The 19,986-nt window shown below is 44.9% G+C and overlaps 1 protein-coding gene across 1 annotated transcript in view; it reads left to right on the top strand.

Moving 5' to 3' along the window:
• LOC124003963 (hepatocyte growth factor receptor-like) overlaps window positions 1-19,175 on the top strand; it is a 71,285-nt gene extending 52,110 nt beyond the window's left edge. The window contains 10 exon segments of the mRNA XM_046312664.1: window positions 995-1,144; window positions 4,685-4,841; window positions 5,425-5,565; window positions 6,349-6,615; window positions 9,349-9,429; window positions 10,796-10,977; window positions 11,339-11,448; window positions 11,699-11,864; window positions 15,040-15,176; window positions 16,879-19,175. Coding sequence (XP_046168620.1) covers window positions 995-1,144; window positions 4,685-4,841; window positions 5,425-5,565; window positions 6,349-6,615; window positions 9,349-9,429; window positions 10,796-10,977; window positions 11,339-11,448; window positions 11,699-11,864; window positions 15,040-15,176; window positions 16,879-17,116 — 1,629 coding nt within the window. The 3' untranslated portion in view covers window positions 17,117-19,175.
• The last annotated feature ends 811 nt before the right edge of the window (window positions 19,176-19,986 follow it).

Genomic DNA, 19,986 nt, shown 5'->3' with positions numbered 1-19,986 from the left:
TTTTAAGTTTAGGATTAGGGTAAGGGTTAGTGGTTGGGGTTAGGGTTAGGAGTTAGGTTTAGGGTTTTGGTTACGGGTTACAGGTTAAGGTATTAGTAAGGGTTAAGTTTAGGGTTAAGAGTTAGAGAAAATCGGATTTTGAATGGAAATAAATGTAATGTGCCCACGAGGATAAAAGAACGTGTGTGTGTGTGTGTTCACATGTACTGCACTAGTTGACGCATACAGTTACACCGTGAGGTTTGGGAACAGGTGCGGCCCTCCACTCTGTGTCAAATCTGAAAATCCCAGGCTGTCACGCGAGGAATGTGATCATTCTTTTTATTGCCTTCTGCTATACACATACAGCACAACCATGCAGAGTGAGAGGCAACCGAGCTGTGTGTGTGTGTGTGTGTGTGTGTGTGTGTGTGTGTGTGTGTGTGTGTGTGTGTGTGTGTGTGTGTGTGTGTGTGTGTGTGTGTGTGTGTGTGTGTGTGTGTGTGTGTGTGTGTGTGTGTGTGTGTGTGTGTGTGTGTGTGTGTGTGGGACCAAGCAGTTTGAGAATAAACCGTCAGGCGACAGTGTTGAGGTTGAGACAGTAACATTAGAGACTGAAGGAACCAGACCATTTTACAGTCCAGGAGCCAAGTGAAATGTGTGTGAAGGAGCGTCAGAGCATGTAGCCAAGGCAGTGATGGTGAGATGCCTTCCTTCAAAAATCCTCTCTTCCCGTCTGAAGAGCCCTCATCGACAAAAGGGTTAGGTAGTTTGTATGCAGACGCAGAGAGGCTGTTGTCTCTGTCCTGGAGAGAGGGTTCACGATAACAGTAGTGGCACCACAACCAGTGCCTCAGTCACTTCCACTGGAAGCAGTTTTCGAGCAAGCCTGCATGCATGTCTCTGTGTGGATATGGTAGGACTCACTGAGGATGATGTAGTACGTAGGATATTTATACTGACTCCATTTATCCCTTTCCCCTTCTTTCTAAATCTCCATAACCCCCATCTCCAGGTGCCAGGTCGTGTGGATGTGGAGGCGATGAAGGGGGAGGTGCTGAAGGTGTCTAACAGGACCTGTGAGAGTGTGACTGTGGTGGGTAACACCCTGGAGTGTACTGTCCCCATGGAGTTACGGGATGCCACCAATGAACTAGAGGTGGAGGTGAGGACAGACACACACGCACACACAGAGACAGAGAGAGACAGAGAGAGAGCGAGAGAGAGACCTAGTACAGACACATGGACAAAAACACACTCCATTCCAGCTAAACTCTCAGTGAACATTTCCAAACTACCTCCATTGGGTTTCTACTGAGTTCCCTCATCACCCCTAGTTAAACATTAGTGAGCCCACCCTACCTTCCCTAGGATCTCTGAGCCCTCCACTTCAGCCCTCCACTTGAAACAGCCCCTTGTCTACAGAGACCTCTTCAGACCACTACCCCCCCCCACCCCACAGTCTAGCAGTACCCCCTCCACAGCTTCATAAAGGCCTTGTTGGGCAGCCACTGCATCCATACAGAGGGCTCTGTGTGTGGTGTGTCCGTGCATTTGTGTATGTGCCCATGACGATGGCGCTGTGAGTGTGTGTGTGCGAGCGCGCACGTGCTTGCGCGCAAGCGTGTGTGCTTGAAGCATGTGTGTGTGTCGTGTGTGCGTCCTGACTGTTTGTATTGACAGCCCCTGCTTTGATAGATGCCTGCTTTGATAGATGCCTGCTTTGATAGATGCCTGCTTTGATAGATGCCTGCTTTGATAGATGCCTGCTTTGATAGATGCCTGCTTTGATAGATGCCTGCTTTGATAGATCATACAGTCATTTTTATCGTTCTGCTGCCTGGCATTTTATTACCACTAGGCGGGTAAATCCACGGATATCTCTGCATTCCTCCTGGCATTCCATCAACACCTGTAGCGGTTTTCTTGCGGTGAAGGAGAGGCAGACCAAAACGCAGCGTGGTTTCTATTCATGGTTCTTTAATGAAGAAAACTATACATGAACAGACTAACAAAAACAAGAAACGTGAAAACCTAAAACAGCCCTATCTGGTGCAAGCACAGAGACAGGAACAATCACCCACCAACACATAGTGAAACCCAGGCTACCTAAGTATGATTCTCAATCAGAGACAGCTAATGACACCTGCCTCTGATTGAGAACCATACTAGGCCGAAACATAGAAATACCCAAATCATAGAAAAACAAACATAGACAGCCCACCCCAACTCACGCCCTGACCATACTAAATAATGACAAAACAAAGGAAATAAAGGTCAGAACGTGACAACACCTCTCAACTTTTACTGGACTGTTCAACTCAGACTTCCCAAAAAGTTGTCTCCCTCAAATAGTATTTATCTGACACATAAAATGCTTATGAATGTAATAACAATAGATTGTTCAACCATAAACTTTTGACTTTCCACATGATTTAACCCTTAAAACGTTACAGGAACACTGAGCTGGGGCCTATTTTGTAAACAAGGTGTACACACTAACAGTTTCTCATGGTTGAAGTAGCTTTGTGCAAATGGGTAATATATGACTCATGTATCATTCATAAAGAGAACAGGTGGCCTAGTTAAATATAATAACAAGATGCAAACATTTGCCGTTAGTGATAAGAGCAAATGTTGGGGGGTTTCTTATCTTTGCATTCGAAAATAATTCGAAATAGACATATATTTCCTATTATTTACAGTATTCCATTTCCATGATCATTGCAGAATAGATTCCTCACCTATGACCTGTGATGGTTTCATAGGCTACTTGTGAAGTAGCCTATAGGCCTACAACAAGTTTGGACTGTCGACCATTCGTCCCATCTCTCATTGAATTGGACCCACTTCACATTAGTAAATAGATGAGCTATTTCAAGTAGCCTATTCTGCTCTATGCTCACCTCTCCCCATTGACATTTTTAGGCCACGTCTGAGTACTGTAATGTCACATTTCTCACGTAGACAATATTTCATTTAGAAACATAATACGTATATATCATAACCATTGCAGAATACAATTCCTCAACCTTTTCTGGCCATGATGAGTTTATATTCCCGTAGTAGCCATGCAAAAACAAATTACCGTGCGCATCGCTCATTTAATTGGGACAGTTAATCATTTCTCGTTTTTTTGCTTGATGCATCGGACAGGGTGTGCGCTTTATAACATACAGTTCATCTTTTGCATTGAACTGTGTAGGATTGTTGTTGCCTTTCAGAAACGGTCCGATACCGCTAATGTCACTGCAAAATAAAACTTTCTGCCAACTCCTCCAAAGACATTTGATCAAGTCGGCCATTCCTATTCCCTGTACTGTCTTAGCCTAATTCCAAAAAGTCCAAACTTGACAGACAATAAGGGTGTTATTATCACCATAAAAGGTGAATGGGTGTTTCTCAGGACGAGTTATAATGGTTGTTCACGTGTGCACAGTTTTACGACAGGTCTGATTTCATAATGGGAAACATGTATGGCATTCACCAAGTTTATACATCTAACTATTTTTGTGCAGGTCTTTCATGTTAAAATTACGCACAACACTTATAAATGAGGCCCCTGGAGAGGAGACGGTGGCCGTGTCCAAATACCCATACTAGCGTATTACATACTTGGCAACTGCTTGTCATCCGACCGCAAGGTGCTACAGAGGGTAGTGTTTACGGCCCAGTTCATCACTGGGGCCGAACTCCCTGCCTTCCAGGACCTCTATACCAGGCGGTGTTAAATACTCCAGCCACCCAAGTCATAGACCGTTCTCTCTGCTACTGCAGGGCAAGCGGTACCGATGCACCAAGTCTGGAACCACCAGAACCCTGAACAGCTTCCATCTCCTTCCTGAGCGGTATGACGGCTGCATGGTCCCATGGTGTTTATAATTGCGTACTATTGTTTGTACAGATGAACCTGGTACCTTTAGGCGTGTGGAAATTGCTCCCAAGGATGAACCAGACTTGTGGAGGTCTACAATTTTTTTTCTGAGGTCTTGGCTGATTTCTTGATTTTCCCATGATATCAAGCAAAGAGGCACTGAGTTTGAAGGTAGGCCTTGAAATAGATCCACAGGTACACCTTACTTGTTTCATGCACAAAGTCCTAACCGACTTGCCAAAACTATAGTTTGTTAACAAGAAATTTGTGGTTGAAAAATTAGTTTTAATGACTCCAACATAAGTGTATGTAAACGTCCGACTTCAACTGTACACACGCGCACACGGGACGAGACCCGTAATCATCTGCGCAATCCACAAAGACACGAAAGCCCAAAACACACAGCACAGGTACTCACACGCACCAACAATAATCGACAAGACCATGGACACCAAAGGGCACATATATACAAATACTAATCAGTGGGAATAGGAGACAGATGTGCGTGATGAAAGTTCCGGAGGGATCCGTGGCACAAGTTGAGCAAACACATCATTTAAAGTTTCAAGTCGGAGCTAAGTTTGGGCCAACTAAAAACGTTTAATAAGTTCAGGTAACACTTTGATCAAAAAGTTGAGTAAACTTAAAAAGGCTGTGGAACCAGTTACTTAATAATAAACCGTTGAAACAACTAGAATTGATTTACAGTGTGCGTGTTTACGCATCAGTATTTCCCCTAGGGAAAAATCAAAATAATAATCTAGAAAGTAGTTGTACATCTCACTCACTGTTCTCCTCTCCTTTCTGTGTGTGTGTATTGTGTGTGCGTAGTGGCGTCAGGCATCGTCTTCAGTGAGTCTGGGAAGAGTGATGTTGGCTCATGAACAGGACTACAGAGGGCTGATAGCTGGCTGTGTGTGTGTCAGCCTGTTACTACTTCTGCTGCTCGCTCTATTCATCTGGAAAAGGAGGAACAAGCACATTGACGGTACGTGTGTTATTATAGAAATGTGATATACAGGATTTACTATGTTTTTGTTTGTGTGGGTTTTGTGTGCGTGTGTACGTTTGCACGTGTGTCCACCTCCTACTAGCCGTGTTGGGCTGTGGGTTTTCGGATGGCTGTGGGTTTGCTGGAGATGTTGTGCTGACTGGCCGGTCACAATGGGAGAAATGGTGAAGCGCTCTGTCCTTCTCCTTCAATGACTGTGTTCTCTCTCTCTCTCTCTCTCTCTCTCTCTCTCTCTCTCTCTCTCTCTCTCTCTCTCTCTCTCTCTCTCTCTCTCTCTCTCTCTCTCTCTCTCTCTCTCTCTCTCTCTCTCTCTCTCTCTCTCTCTCTCTCTCTCTCTCTCTCTCTCTCTCTTTCTCTGGTCCTACCTTCTCCCTCCACCTTTACCCCATCTTTCCCTATCGCTCACCTCTCTCTGCCCCCTCTCTTCCCTACATCTCATCACATTCCCTACATCCAATCCTCTACCTACCTCCCTCCCTCTCTCTCTCTCCCACCCCCACCCACCCACCCACCACCACCCCCCCACTCTTCTCCCCCTCTCCATCTCTCTGGTCTCTAGATCTGGCTGAGGGTAAGGTTTGGTATGATGGCCGGGCTCACATTCAGCACTTGGACATGTTGGCAAACGCCCGAAGCGTCAGTCCCACTAACGAAATGGTGTCCCACGAGTCGGTGGACTATAGAACCACCCTGCTGGAGGGTACGTTTCCTGACATGATCCTAACACTAACCCTGTCCTAACACTAACGCTGACCTTATAACCCTGTACTAACAATGCTCGCTTTCATTTCCTAAACTTAAAGTGGCTATTTTGTATTTGAAACAATTACAAATTGTACTCGACTGCCATTGTTTCGGTAAAAAGCTGAGGAATGGGGCTGGAGGAATGTAACGACTCTCTAATTCATAGTCAGAGCTATGGATGCATTGACAAACCATCCATGATATCAACACAACAGATGCAACCATGTTTTGAGGCTGTACAGTGTTGGTTTACATTTACTTTGCTTTTAAACTTTGGAGTAAAACAAGTTTATATGTTGGGTTATGACAGTTGAGCTAAGCTTATGAACTATTTACACATTATATTCTTCAAGAATCAATGGGTACGTATGATTCGCTTGTAACAACAACAACAACAACAAAAATTGATGTCGCAACGATTGGCCCCTTTAAACTTCTAACTCGTAAGTTCATAACCCAGAGATGTGCTGCAACTTCTAAGGACTAGAGTCCCTGCATGAACCTCTTTCAATATAACCCCAACTGTTTCCACTCATTCGAGCAGTACTGACAGAAAGGGAAGAAAGCAACGTAACTACCTTTCTCACTTTCCTCTGCATGTACTGGGCAGGGCTCAAGTTCTCCCTTTTCCGTTCTGTAACCATGACTCTCTCTGGCATCACTCTGTGATCATCTGACCTCACACTGACCTCTAACCCTGACACCCTGTAGTAATTGACCTTTGGCTATATTGTTTCAGACCAGGGCGTGGAGAGGCCAGAGTCGTGCAGGGGGGCTCCCCCCATCTACGGGGGCCATGGGGAACTCCTGTCCCCCAGGCTGGGGCTGGGTGGCATGGGGATGGGGATAGGTCTGGGGGTGGAGGGGGAGCTGGTGTCCCCTCTCCTGTCGGCCTCGGTCCACATCGACACGTCCCAGCTGCACCCTGACCTGCTGAAGGAGGTTCAACATGTGGTCATCGCCAGGGAACACCTGCTGTTACACCTAAACCAGGTCATAGGCAGAGGTGAGTGGGATGATCATACATGTGTGTGGGATAGACATAATAATAATAATAATATAATAATATATGCCATTTAGCAGACGCTTTTATCCAAAGCGACTTACAGTCATGTGTGCATACATTCTACTTATGGGTGGTCCCAGGGATCGAACCCACTACCCTGGCGTTACAAGGGCCATGCTCTACCAACTGAGCTACAGAAGGACCACATATATAGGATAGACATGTAGAGGGATGGATGGATAGTCCAGGAGGCAGGAGGGGGACAGGGAGAGCAGGTAGCTGACGAGTGGTGGCTATTCAGCAGCCTGATGGTCTGGGGGTAGAAGCTATTGGCCATTCTGACAGTTTAGGTCATGATTCTCCTATACTGCCCACGTCTGAGTGATGGAAATGGGGAGAACAGGCCATGGCTCAGGTGGCTGGGGTCCTACCTCTTCCTGTAGGCGTGCCATCATTTTTGGTAATCAGCCCTACTACTGTCATGCCGTCAGCGAACTTGATGATGGGGTCGGAACTGTGTCTACTATACATACTTCTGATACATGAAAAGACACACACATCCATGAACACACACACCTACACACACATTACCTTAACGTACACCAAATGGCCAAAAGTATGTGGGCACCCCTTCAAATGTTTTCAGCTGAAAGACCCCCCGAGCTTACCCATGATGTTGTCCAACGATTTAACTCAATAAGTCATAGTTTTAGACAAAGTACACTAGATATACAAAAGTATGTGGACAACCCTTCAAATGAGTGGATTTGGCTATTTTAGCCACACCTGTTGCTGACACGTGTGGTAAAAATAGAGCACACAGCCATGCAACCTCCATAGACAAACATTGGCTGCAGAGTGGCCTTACTGGAGTGCTCAGTGACTTTCAACGTGGCACCGTCATAGGATGCCACCTTTCCAACTAGTCAGTTTGTCAAATATCTGTTCTGATGGAGCTGCCCAGGTCAACTGTAAGTGCTGTTATTGTGACGTGGAAATGTCTAGGAACAACAACAGCTCAGCCGCGAAGTGGTAGGCCACACAAGCTCACAGAACGGGACTACCGAGCGCTGAAGATCATAGCATGTAAAAATCTCTCTCCTAGGTTGCAACACTCACTACCGAGTTCCAAACTGCCTCAGGAAGCAACTTCAGCACAATAACTGTTAGTCGGAAGCTTCATGAAATGTGTTTCCATGGCCAAGCAGCCGCACATGAGCCTAAGATCACCATGCACAATGCCAAGCGTCGGCTGGAGTGGTGTAAAGCTCGCCGCCATTGGATTCTGGAGCAGTGGAAATTCGTTCTCTGGAGTGATGAATCACGCTTTACCATCTGGCAGTCCGACTAACAAATCTGGGTTTGGCGGAGAACGCCAGTAGAACGCTACCTGCCCGAACGCATAGTGCCAACCGTAAAATTTGATGGAGGAGGAATAATGTTTTTCATGGTTTGGGCTAGGCCCCTTAGTTCCAGTGAAGGGAAATCTTAACGCTACAGCATACAATGACATTCTAGACGATTCTGTTCTTCCAACTTTGTGGCAAAATTTGATGGAGGAGGAATAAAAGAACTTGACTGGCCTGAACAGAGCCCTGATCTCAACCCCATCGAACACATTTGGGATGAATTGGAACACAGACTGTGTGCCAGGCCTAATCGCTCAACATCAGTGCCGGTTCTCAATAATGCTCTTGTGGCCTCATGGAAGCAAGTCACCGCAGCAATGTTCCCACGTCTAATGGAAAGCCTTCCCAGACGAGGAGTGGAGGCTGTTATAGCAGCAAAGGGCGGACCAACTCCAAATGAATGCCCATGATTCTGAAATGAGATGTTCGACAAGCCGGTGTCCACATACAAGTAGTGTATACTCAGACTCGGACTCTGTAGGTCTCAACAGTATTCACCATGTTAGAGCTTAGTGACCAACATACTCAAACTACCAGGTTTGACATTCAGATATGAAAACAGAAAAAGGAGAAAGACCTTTCTCTGTTATTACCATCCGCACAATGTTCAGGGACAATGCTCCCCCCAAAAATCCCACCTCCCCTTGACTCGGCCCTCAGGGAAGCCTGGAGATTCCGAAGCAGGATTATGGGGTGGCGTGGGATGATTTATTCCCGGGTAGAATTCCGAGCACCATTGTTTATCCGTGTGGTGTAACCCGAGCCCTCAGTGCATCTGCAGGGATCGTGATGGGAGAACACCTCAGAGTTCTCTACACTCCCTAGCTTTTAATAGCCCAACACCCTTGCAAAGCTGCACTGAGCCCCCCAGACCACATATAATAAAGGCCACAGTAACTCAGATATGGGGCGATATAGCCTCTAATGAACCCTATTGAACTAAACTGAAGGGAATGAATGGGCGCCTCAAGTAGAGCTTCATAGAAGTAATCGAGACTTCAACAAAGGGGAATCTAGCTTTTCAGCCTGCATGACTCAGTGGGTTAACTGAACAAGGCAGTTAACCCACTGTTCCTAGGCCGTCATCGTAAACAAGAATTTGTTCTTAACTGACTTGCCTAGTTAAATAAAGGTTAAATAAAATAAATTACATATATTTTTTTAATTGCTCCATTGACTTACTGGTCTAAAGAAGTATATCTATAAAAAAAACAAGGGTTTCAGCATCAAGCATTCCTCTAACAGCAAGTACTCTGTTTCTAGCTTATTTTGACACCCATTTGAGCTTCATCTCTCATGTTTCTCTCTCTTTTTTTCTTCACAGGTCACTTTGGCTGTGTGTTCCATGGGACCTTGTTAGAGGCTGACGGTCAAAAACAGCACTGTGCCATCAAGTCCCTCAACCGTGAGTACAGACCACAGCATGACCAAAATAACCACATCACAAAGTCACTTGACCAGGGTTGTGTTCAGACACAAAACGAGAGAGAACTTTTTGAAGCTAAGGGGTTCCGACTTGGATGATTGGATGATCAAAAACAGGAAAGGAACATCTGGAACATGGCCGAAGATACAATAATAATGCTAAGAGGAGCTACCGTACCTACACCGTGGATTCCATTTGAAACACACCTGACTAACCATGTCCAAAATTCAACCATATAAGCAGAATCCAACCTCAGTCATCCCCTATTCATTAATTCAAATCTCATAGCTATGATGTGATATGATATCATAGCAACAATGCAATGCCACAATAACATTAGAGGGCCTTATCTCATTCCAGCTGGGTTCTTGACAACACACACACACACACACATGACACACACAGCCGCAGCGGTGTGGCCTGTGGAAGGATGATTGAGATGAATGGGCTCCTGGCGACGAGGATGACATTAGGGTCCCCCTGTCTCTAATCGTGTAACCTGTCACTTTACCCTGGGAGATTAATGTCCTAGATAAGGCTTTGGTGAGATCTGCCTGCTGGACTGGTGGTAACCCATAGCGATTGAGGGCACTCGGCTGGTAACCCATAGCGATAGAGTTACCTCTGCCTTTCGTTTAGACATTGTTCTCTGAGCCTTGGCCTTCTCATTGAGTTTACAGTGACCTGAAGTTCCCCAGGGAACTTTAAAGAAAACGAAGTTCCCTAGGGAACTGTGTCACTGTCTTGGCAAAGACACAGTGTTTTCGGTGAATATTGTAGGTGATGTCACCATGTTGTTTCTGCAATTCGGAAAAGTGTAGTTTGAACTCTTGCAGCTTAACAGCCGTATTGTCTTCTTTCTTTTTTAAACTCAGCATTAAATGCCAAGTCTTCTTTTTTCCGTTTGAGTGTGTCGTCATCTGGTAGTTCCAGTGAAAGGGCAATCAGCTGTTTTATCTTAGCTAAATGAGATTCCGTTTTAAACGAGATTAGAAGAGAGGGGAGGGGGAAAGAGCAGTGACACCAGGAGCACTGATTCGATTGGGTAATGGGAGTGTTGCGTAGCGGTTGCCTATAGGTTTGGTTTAGGGTCACAGTCCCAATGCTCAGACAGCCTGAAGACTGGCTCCTCATGGGCTGCTAACTAAGGTTTAGATGGCACGGTAAAGAGATTTAGGCTTATGGCTCCAGGGCCTGTTTTGTTTGCGTTTTTGGTGGTGGCAATGCCTGATTATAATACAGACTTTAATGTCAGGATGTTGTGTAAAAGAGAATGTGTTCTCTTTTCAGTAACTTGGCTAAATAAGTAAACAAGCCATTCTGTAATATCTTGCCGGGTTGTCAGGGATCACTGATCTGGAGGAGGTGTCTCAGTTCCTGAAGGAGGGGATCATCATGAAGGACTTCAGCCACCCCAACGTGCTGTCTCTCCTGGGGATCTGTCTGCCCACTGAGGGCTCTCCTCTGGTGGTGCTGCCGTACATGAAGCACGGAGACCTCAGGAACTTCATACGGGAAGAGACACATGTACGACACACACACACACACACACACACACACACACACACACACACACACACACACACACACACACACACACACACACACACACACACACACACACACACACACACACACACACACACACACACACACACACACACACACACACACACACACACACTCTGGTCATACATGAACTAATGTCAGACAAATTCCAATGCAGCTGAAACATTTGTATATGTAGGTACAGGAGTAAAGCACCGAAGCAGCATTTTCTTTCTGTATTTGTGTGCTTTACTTCCTATATGAAGTATTTTTTCCCCCAGCACCAGTGGATACATGTGGGACGTGTATCTCACCTCCACCCTCTTCCTTGCTTCGTTAGAACCCCACAGTGAAGGACCTGATGGGCTTTGGTCTGCAGGTGGCCCGGGGCATGGAGTATCTGGCCAGCAAGAAGTTTGTCCACAGAGACCTAGCTGCAAGGAACTGCATGTAAGATCTGGAACCAACTGTCAAATGCAATCTCAAACAGTCAGTGTGTGAACGTGTCCCCAACTTTGTAGTGAGACAGGCATACAGTCATGCATACTTTGAGATTCCGCATTGGAAAAGACGCCATTTTGGCTCCAACCATTACAAGATAATATAAGAATGTTCGGATCCAACATGGCTGTCAGTTTCCCTAGCGCTGTTTGTATGCTGTAAAGCTGTTGTTGACCCCATCCCTCTCTCTCTCTCCTAGGCTGGATGAAAGCTACACAGTGAAGGTGGCAGACTTTGGCCTGGCCAGGGATGTGTATGATAAGGAGTACTACAGCATCCACAACAAGAGTGGAGTCAAACTACCTGTCAAGTGGATGGCCCTGGAGAGCCTGCAGACACACAAGTTCACCCCAAAGTCAGATGTGGTGAGAGACTACCCAAGCACACACATCAAATCAAAATCAAATCAAATGTTATTGGTCACATAAACATATTTAGCAGATGTTATTGCGGGTGTGGCGAAATAAACACAAATCCAAAAGTAAAATAATGGAATGAAGAAATATATAAATATTAAGACGTGCAATGAATAAATTACAGTAGAATATATTGCAGTATATACATATGAAATGTGTTAATTAAGCATTATGTAAACATTATTAAAGTGACTAGTGTTCCATTATTAAAGTGACCAGTGATTCCATGTCTATGTATATAGGGCAGCAGCCTCTAAGGTGCAGGGTTGAGTAACCGGCTAGTGAAGGCTATTTAACAGTCGGATGGCCTTGAGATAGAAGCTGTTTTTCAGTTTCTCGGTCCCAGCTTTGATGCAGCTGTACTGACCTTGCCTTCTGGATGATAGAGGGATGAACAGGCCGTGACTCGGATGGTTGATGTCCTTGATGATCTTTTTGGCCTTCCTGTGGCATCGGGTGCTGTAGGTGTCCTGGAGGGCAGGTAGTTTTTCCCCTGGTGATGCGTTGGGCAGGTCGCACCACCCTCTGGAGAGCCCTGCAGTCGTGGGCGGTGCAGTTGCCGTACCAGGCGGTGATGCAGCCCTACAGGATGCTCTCAATTGTGCATCTGTTCAAAAAAAATGTGCATCTGTTTGTGAGGGTCTTAGGGGACAAGCCAAATTTCTTCAGCCTCCTGGGGTTGAAAAGGCGCTGTTGCATCTTCTTCACCTCACTGTCTGTGTGGATGGACCATTTCACATCATCAGTGATGTGTATGCAGAGGAAATTGAAGCTTTCTCCACTGCGGCCCGTCAATGTGGATAGGGAGTTGCTCCCTCTGCTTTTTAATGTCCACGACATTGACGTTGAGGGAGAGGTTATTTTCCTGGCACCACTCCACCAGGGCCCTCACCTCCTACCTGTAGGCTGTCTCGTCATTGTTGGTAATCAGGCCTACTATAGTTGTGTCGTCTGCAAACCTGACAATTGAGTTGGAGGTGTGTGTGGCCACGCAGTCATGGGTGAACAGGGGGCTGAGTACGCAACCTTGTGGGGCCCAGTGTTGAGGATCAGCGGAGTGGAGGTGTTGTTGCCGACCTTCACCACCTGTGGGTAGCCCGTAAAGAAGTCCAAGACCCAGTTGCAAAGGATGAGGTTCAGACCCAGGGCCCTGAGCTTAATGATTAGCTTAGAGGGTACTATGGTGTTGAAGGTTGAGCTATAGTCAATGAACAGCATTCTTACATAGGTATTCCTCTTGTACAGATATGGGATAGGGCAGTGTGCAGTGTGATGGTGATTGCATCGTCTGTGGAGCTATAGGGGCGGTAAGCAAATTGAAGTGGGTCTAGGGTGTCAGGTAAGGTAGAGGTGAAATGATCCTTAAATAGCCTCTCAAAGCAATTCATGATGACAGAGGTGAGTGTTACGAGGCGATAGTCATGCATACACACTCAGGCACACACGCATGTACCGTGCCAGTCAAAAGTTTGGACACACCTACTCATTCAAGGGTTTTCTTTATTTTTACTATTTTCTTCATTGTAGAATAATAGTGAAGACATCAAAATTATGAAATATCATATAATAAATCATGTAGTAACGCACTTTTTTTGAAACAAATCTAAATATTTTTTTATATTTGAGATTCTTCAAAGTAGTCACCCTTTGCCTTGATGACAGCTTTGCAGACATTGGATTTTCTCAACCATCTTAATGAGGTAGTTAACTGCATCTCAGATTGCAGCCCAAATAAATGCTTCACAGAGTTCAAGTAACAGACACATCTCAACATCAACTGTTCAGAGGAGACTGTATGGATCAGGCCTTCATGGTCGAACTGCTGCAAAGAAACCACTACTAAAGGGCACCAATAAGAAAAGACTTGCTTGGGCCAAGAAACATGAGCAATGTACATTAGACTTGTGGAAATCTGTCTTTTGAGATTTTTGGTTCCAACCTCTGTGTCTTTGTGAGATGCAGAGTAGGTGAACGGATTATCTCCTATGTGTGGTTCCCACCGTGAAGCATGGAGGAGGAGGTGTGATGGTGTGGGGGTGCTTTGCTGGTGACACTGTCAGGGATTTATTTCGAATTAAAGGCACACCTAACCAGCATGGCTACCACAGCAGTCTGCAGTGATTCACCATCCCATCTGGTTTGCCGTTAGGACTATTAGTTTTTCAACAGGACAATGACGCAACACACCTCCAGGCTGTATAAGGGCTATTTGACCAAGAAGGAGAGTGATGGAGTGCTGCATCAGATGACCTGGCCTCCACAATCACCCGACCTCAAACCAATTGAGACAGTTCGGAATGAGTTGGACTGCAGAATGAAGGAAAAGCAGCCAACAAGAGCTCATCATATGTGGGAACTTCTTCAAGGCTGTTGGAAAAGCATTCCAGGTGAAGCTGGTTGACAGAATACCAAGAGTATGCAAAGCTGTCATCAAGGCAAATGGTGGCTACTTTTAAGAATCTAAAATCTTAAAGATATTTTGATTTGTTTAACACTTTTTTGGTTAGAACATGATTCCATATGTGTTATTTCATAGGTTTGATGTCTTCACTTGGAGAAAATAGTAAAAAATAAAGAACAAAATGCTTGAATGAATAGGTGTGTCCAAACTTTTGACTGGTACTGTATATACACTATTACTCACTCCTTCATTCACTTACAGTATTACGTAATCATTCTCTCGTCTATTCTAACACACACACGATGATAACCTGTGATAAATAAGTAGCAAGCTTAATTCTTTGGAACTTAATCAGAGCTCCATCCTCTCAACCCCTCGAACTCCACTCTGCCTTAACAAACCATCACTGTACCGTTCCATCTCTGGTTGAGGTATATAGGTTTAGCTTGTCACTCTCTGCTACAGTATCTGTCTGTGATCTCACTAAGGTTAGCTGGTTTTAACACTCTTCCCGGCTGGCTGCTCTCATCACTGAAGGCCAGAAGGGAAATGATCTCATTAGGACTGACTTGGCCTGTGTTCGAAATGACACCCTATTCCCTATATGGTGCGTTTCTTTTGACCAGGACCCATAGGGAATAGAGTGCCATTTCAGATGCAGCCTGTGATGTACTGTGATGTGATCTGATGTGTAATTGGTCCATCTGGTGTTCAATGTTTCAGTGGTCGTTTGGCGTGTTGCTATGGGAACTGATGACCCGGGGAGCCCCGCCGTATTCGGACGTCAACTCTTTCGACATCACTGTGTTCCTACTGCAAGGGAGACGGCTGCTGCAGCCAGAGTTCTGCCCTGACCCACTGTGAGTGAACACACACACACAAACACACATTCATATACAGTACGCACACACATCACGCGTGCACGCTTGTACACACACACACACACACACACACACACACACACACACACACACACACACACACACACACACACACACACACACACACACACACACACACACACACACACACACACACACACACACACACACACACACACACACACACACACACACTGTGAGTGGAAAGTGTGTGTGTCCACTAGTCACACACACACTCACAAACAAACACACATGTATACTTACACCCATCAAGCTTATACCCAACCACTCCCAAATATAATGTGCAGACAGATGCTTTCAGTATTAATAAAAGTGTATTCCTACGCACACATATGCCCACACACACTCCTGTCTTTCACCTTGACCAATGCGCATAGGGATGGCTCAGTAGTGCTTGTCCTTGACAGAGACATTGAGATGAACAGAGGCCCATTGTTAACACCACCCTTACGTACTGCATGGTCTGCTTGAAGAAAAAGACTGAGACGGACAGATATGTAGACAGAGAAGGGGACGGACGGACAGAGGGAGGGAGGGATGCAGACAGCCAGATAGACAGACGGAGGGAGGGAGGGTTAGGGAGAGAGAGAATTGTGTAAACTATAACGCATATATAACTACTGAATCAATCAGGTCACTAGAGACATGAGATCCTCCTTAATCTCCCCCAATCTGTAAAAACAACATGTTTCCAAGTACGAACTACGATTATTTCGTGAAAATAAAATAGTATCTCCCTATTCATCTCCGCAAGTCAGGGGGAGTTTTCAGGTGAGGTGTAAATCCTAGTATAGATTCAGCCAAGCGGAGAGCAAAACGCAATGATCCATAACCATTCATATGAGTCTTTTTTCATGAACATTCACTGACATGCAGTATTTCCAGAATGAATGGGGCCCTGTGGCAAAACTGTCAAAACTACACTGAACAAAAATATAAACGCAACATGTGAAGTGTTGGTCCCATGTTTCATGAGCTAAAATAAAAAATCCCAGAAATGTTCTACATGCACAAAAAGCGTATTTGTCTCAAATTTTGTGCACAAATTGGTTTTACATCCCTATTAGTATGCATTTCTCCTTTGCCAAGATAAACCATCCACCTGACAGATGTGGCTTATCAAGAAGCTGACTAAAGAGCATGATCATAACACAGGTGCACCTTGTGCTGGGGGAAATTAAAAGACCACTCTAACGTGTGCAGTTTTGTCACACAACACAATGCCACAGATGTCTCATGTTTTGGCTTGGCTTGGCTCCCCAGTGGGCGGCGGGCCTGGCTCTCAAGTGGGTGGACTTATGCCCTCCCAGGCCCACCCATGGCTGTGCCCCTGCCCAGTCATGTGAAATCCACAGATTAGGGCCTAATTTATTTATTTCAATTGACTGATTTCCTTATATCAAATCAAATTTGATTGGTCACGTACACATATTTAGCAGATGTAATTGCAGGTGTAACAAAATGTTATATGAACTGTAACTCAGTAAAATTGTTGAAATTGTGTGCATGTGGCGTTATACTTTTGTTCAGTATAAATGTGGCTACTAAATATCTAAGTGAGCAAAACATATGTACATAATTGTATTTCACCTGCATATCGGCTTATCCATGCATCAAAATTTGATCCTAACCACCTCCCCTCCCTTATCTCCCACCCCAGGTATAACGTGATGGTCGAGTGCTGGCACCCCAAGTCGGAGAGGAGGCCCACCTTCTCAGAGCTGGTATCCCTTATCAACGCCATCTTCTCCAGCTTCAGCGGAGAGCACTACATCCTTCTCAACACCACCTATGTCAACATAGACAAGATGAGCCCCTACCCCCCTCTCATCTCCTCATCCTCCTCTTCCTCCTCCACCCCTCAGGGCCACCCCCTGGAGCGAGACTGCTGCACCTGAGAGAGAGGGAGTGATGGAGAGAAAGAAAGAGAGAGAGAGAAAGAGAGGGAGAGATGAAAGAAAAATAGTTAAGGAGAAAAGGAGAGGGCATGGGGAGAGATTGAAGACAAGGGGGTAAAAGGAGGGTAGGAAAAGAATGAGCTTGACAGAGTAAGAAAGAGAGAGAAAAGAGTGGGCTTGAGGTGGCGAAGCCGTTGGGTCGCTTGGGAACTGTATGTGACTGACAGACAGACACTGGACAAACTCTGTGTACGCTGGCTGAGAAAAGACAGTTTAAGGACACTGACACGTGCCGTGCCTACTTCACGTGTGTGTAATGTATGTATACTGACCAATGACCAACCAAACAAACATCACTGTACGCCTGAGGCCTGTATGAACTGTTAGGTCGATCTTGGCCTCCCTCTGCTCTTTAACCTAGAACTTGCTCTAGACCCTCCCATGACCTTTTACCCTGGTATGCCCTTGGAGCCTGACTTCAGGAGGTCAGGCTTCTCGTCTCTCTCTACCACATAGAATTTGGAGACATGGGAGAACCTTTTCAATGAACAAAGCCTATAGAATTCTATAGAAGCACATTGTGTGTATCAAGTACAAGTGACTCACTCAACATTTCAACAACTCCCGTGCCAAAGAGGGACTGGATGATTTTTGGAGACATTTCCGCTTGTTAATGGGTGGCATGTGTATGGCGATATGGCGAAGGGCCGGGCTCCAGGTTTTTTTCCCCCTCGCCATAAAATTCTTTACACCATCATCCGCACTGCCACTGAATTCCCCTCTCTTCCCACCTCTCCTCACATGCCTCCTCGCATACGTCCCTAAGCACTAGGACTGAATGAAGAAAGTCCCAGCTCCAGCCTCCAGGGGATGTTCTCACTAACCGAGGTGGCGGTGCAGATTGGCTGGCAGAAGGAACAATTTGCTGCCCGGGTGCAGTAGGCTACACTGGATACTTCTTTATGTGTGTAATTATCTTTGACAATTCTCTTTTGATGTGCTTCTTTCAAAACATCTCGCTGCTTCATTGCTGTGAGTGTCTCACCTTTTAGGAATCTGCAGACGTTTCCCAGTTGAAAGGTGGTTTTTTTTCCCCCTTTCGGTTGGTAACACTGACTTGAAGTGGCCCGTCAAATGTCTACATAGCATGTCTCATAGCAGTTCATGCAAGCTCAGCCTGAAAGCAACTGACATAATCATGTTTTAGTCTTCAGAGAGTCAAGTGGGGGGAAACTGGAGACACGTTGGAACATTTGATGGTTTTTGGGCATCATAGTACTACGTCAGTTGGAACAGGCGTTTTTACTGTCAATCATGACTTCATCGCGGCGTTGTTACACACTGCTATGTCGACATTTTGAAAGACCACTTCAAGTTAAAACGTGACTATTTTGCCTCTCCTGTGTGAAGCGTTTGTCTTTTTGTTACTATGGCTGCTGTTCTGTTTTAAATGAACAGGCCAGCAATGGACAGATATGAATGTTTGCTCAAATAAATGTTTAAAGAACTGTACTATATTTTTTATAATGCCTTTTACTATGAAAATGAGCCTAAATAAATATGGTCGGCCCAATAGAATAATGCCCGAACTGAGCAGTGGTGCCACAACAACGACCAATCAACTTCAGTGAATGAACCACTGCCTTCTGTACAAAAATGATAAAGGTTAACACCTCTGTGGATGTGTCTTCTATATGTAGGATTTAACTGTGGTAAATGTGTGTGTATGTATACTGTATGACAGGTGATTGTTGTGGGTACAGCACAGTACAAACAACCGATACTGTACAGTCATTGAACAACTGGAGCTAGCAAGTTCACGTCCTTAACTATTAGACTGTTCTAGATGTTCCTATTGGTAACTAAATGGCTTGTAAATCCATGACTTGTGTCCATTAATATGCCATTGAGCTCACTGTCAGTGCAGTGTGAGCATATATATGAAGCACTGTTTAGGGATCGTCTATGAAAATAGTGATGGTACATATGTTTTTACTATGTTATGTCATCTGACTGACTCGGTTTAATAAAACTATATTATCAGTGTGGACATGTCAAATACTGTATCTTGTTATCATTGTCTGTACATTGTTTATTTGACCAGGCAAAGATCATTTTTATGATGTCACACAGTGCCTTCGGAAAATATTCAGACCGGCCCCTTGCCTTTTTCCACATTTTGTCACATTACAGACTAAATCTAAACTTGATTACATTTATTTTTTAAATCCTCAGCAGTCTACACACAATATCCCATAAAGCCAAAGTAAAAACATTTTTTTGGTATTTTTGCAAATACAGTGCCTTGCGAAATTATTCGGCCCCCTTGAACTTTGCGCCCTTTTGCCACATTTCAGGCTTCAAACATAAAGATATAAAACTGTATTTTTTTGTGAAGAATCAACAACAAGTGGGACACAATCATGAAGTGGAACGACATTTATTGGATATTTCAAACTTTTTTAACAAATCAAAAACTGAAAAATTGGGCGTGCAAAATGATTCAGCCCCCTTAAGTTAATACTTTGTAGCGCCACCTTTTGCTGCGATTACAGCTGTAAGTCGCTTGGGGTATGTCTCTATCAGTTTTGCACATCGAGAGACTGACATTTTTTCCCATTCCTCCTTGCAAAACAGCTCGAGCTCAGTGAGGTTGGATGGAGAGCATTTGTGAACAGCAGTTTTCAGTTCTTTCCACAGATTCTCGTTCCACTTCATGATTGTGTCCCACTTGTTGTTGATTCTCCACTTGTTGTTGATTCTTCACAAAAAAATACAGTTTTATATCTTTATGTTTGAAGCCTAAAATGTGGCAAAAGGTCGCAAAGTTCAAGGGGGCCAAATACTTTCGCAAGGCACTGTATATTATA

This window comes from Oncorhynchus gorbuscha, linkage group LG02 (assembly GCF_021184085.1).
Source record: "Oncorhynchus gorbuscha isolate QuinsamMale2020 ecotype Even-year linkage group LG02, OgorEven_v1.0, whole genome shotgun sequence".
Classification (NCBI taxonomy): domain Eukaryota; kingdom Metazoa; phylum Chordata; class Actinopteri; order Salmoniformes; family Salmonidae; genus Oncorhynchus; species Oncorhynchus gorbuscha.
The sequence above is the reverse complement of the archived record's forward strand: the minus strand, read 5'-3'. Positions and strand labels throughout refer to the sequence as shown.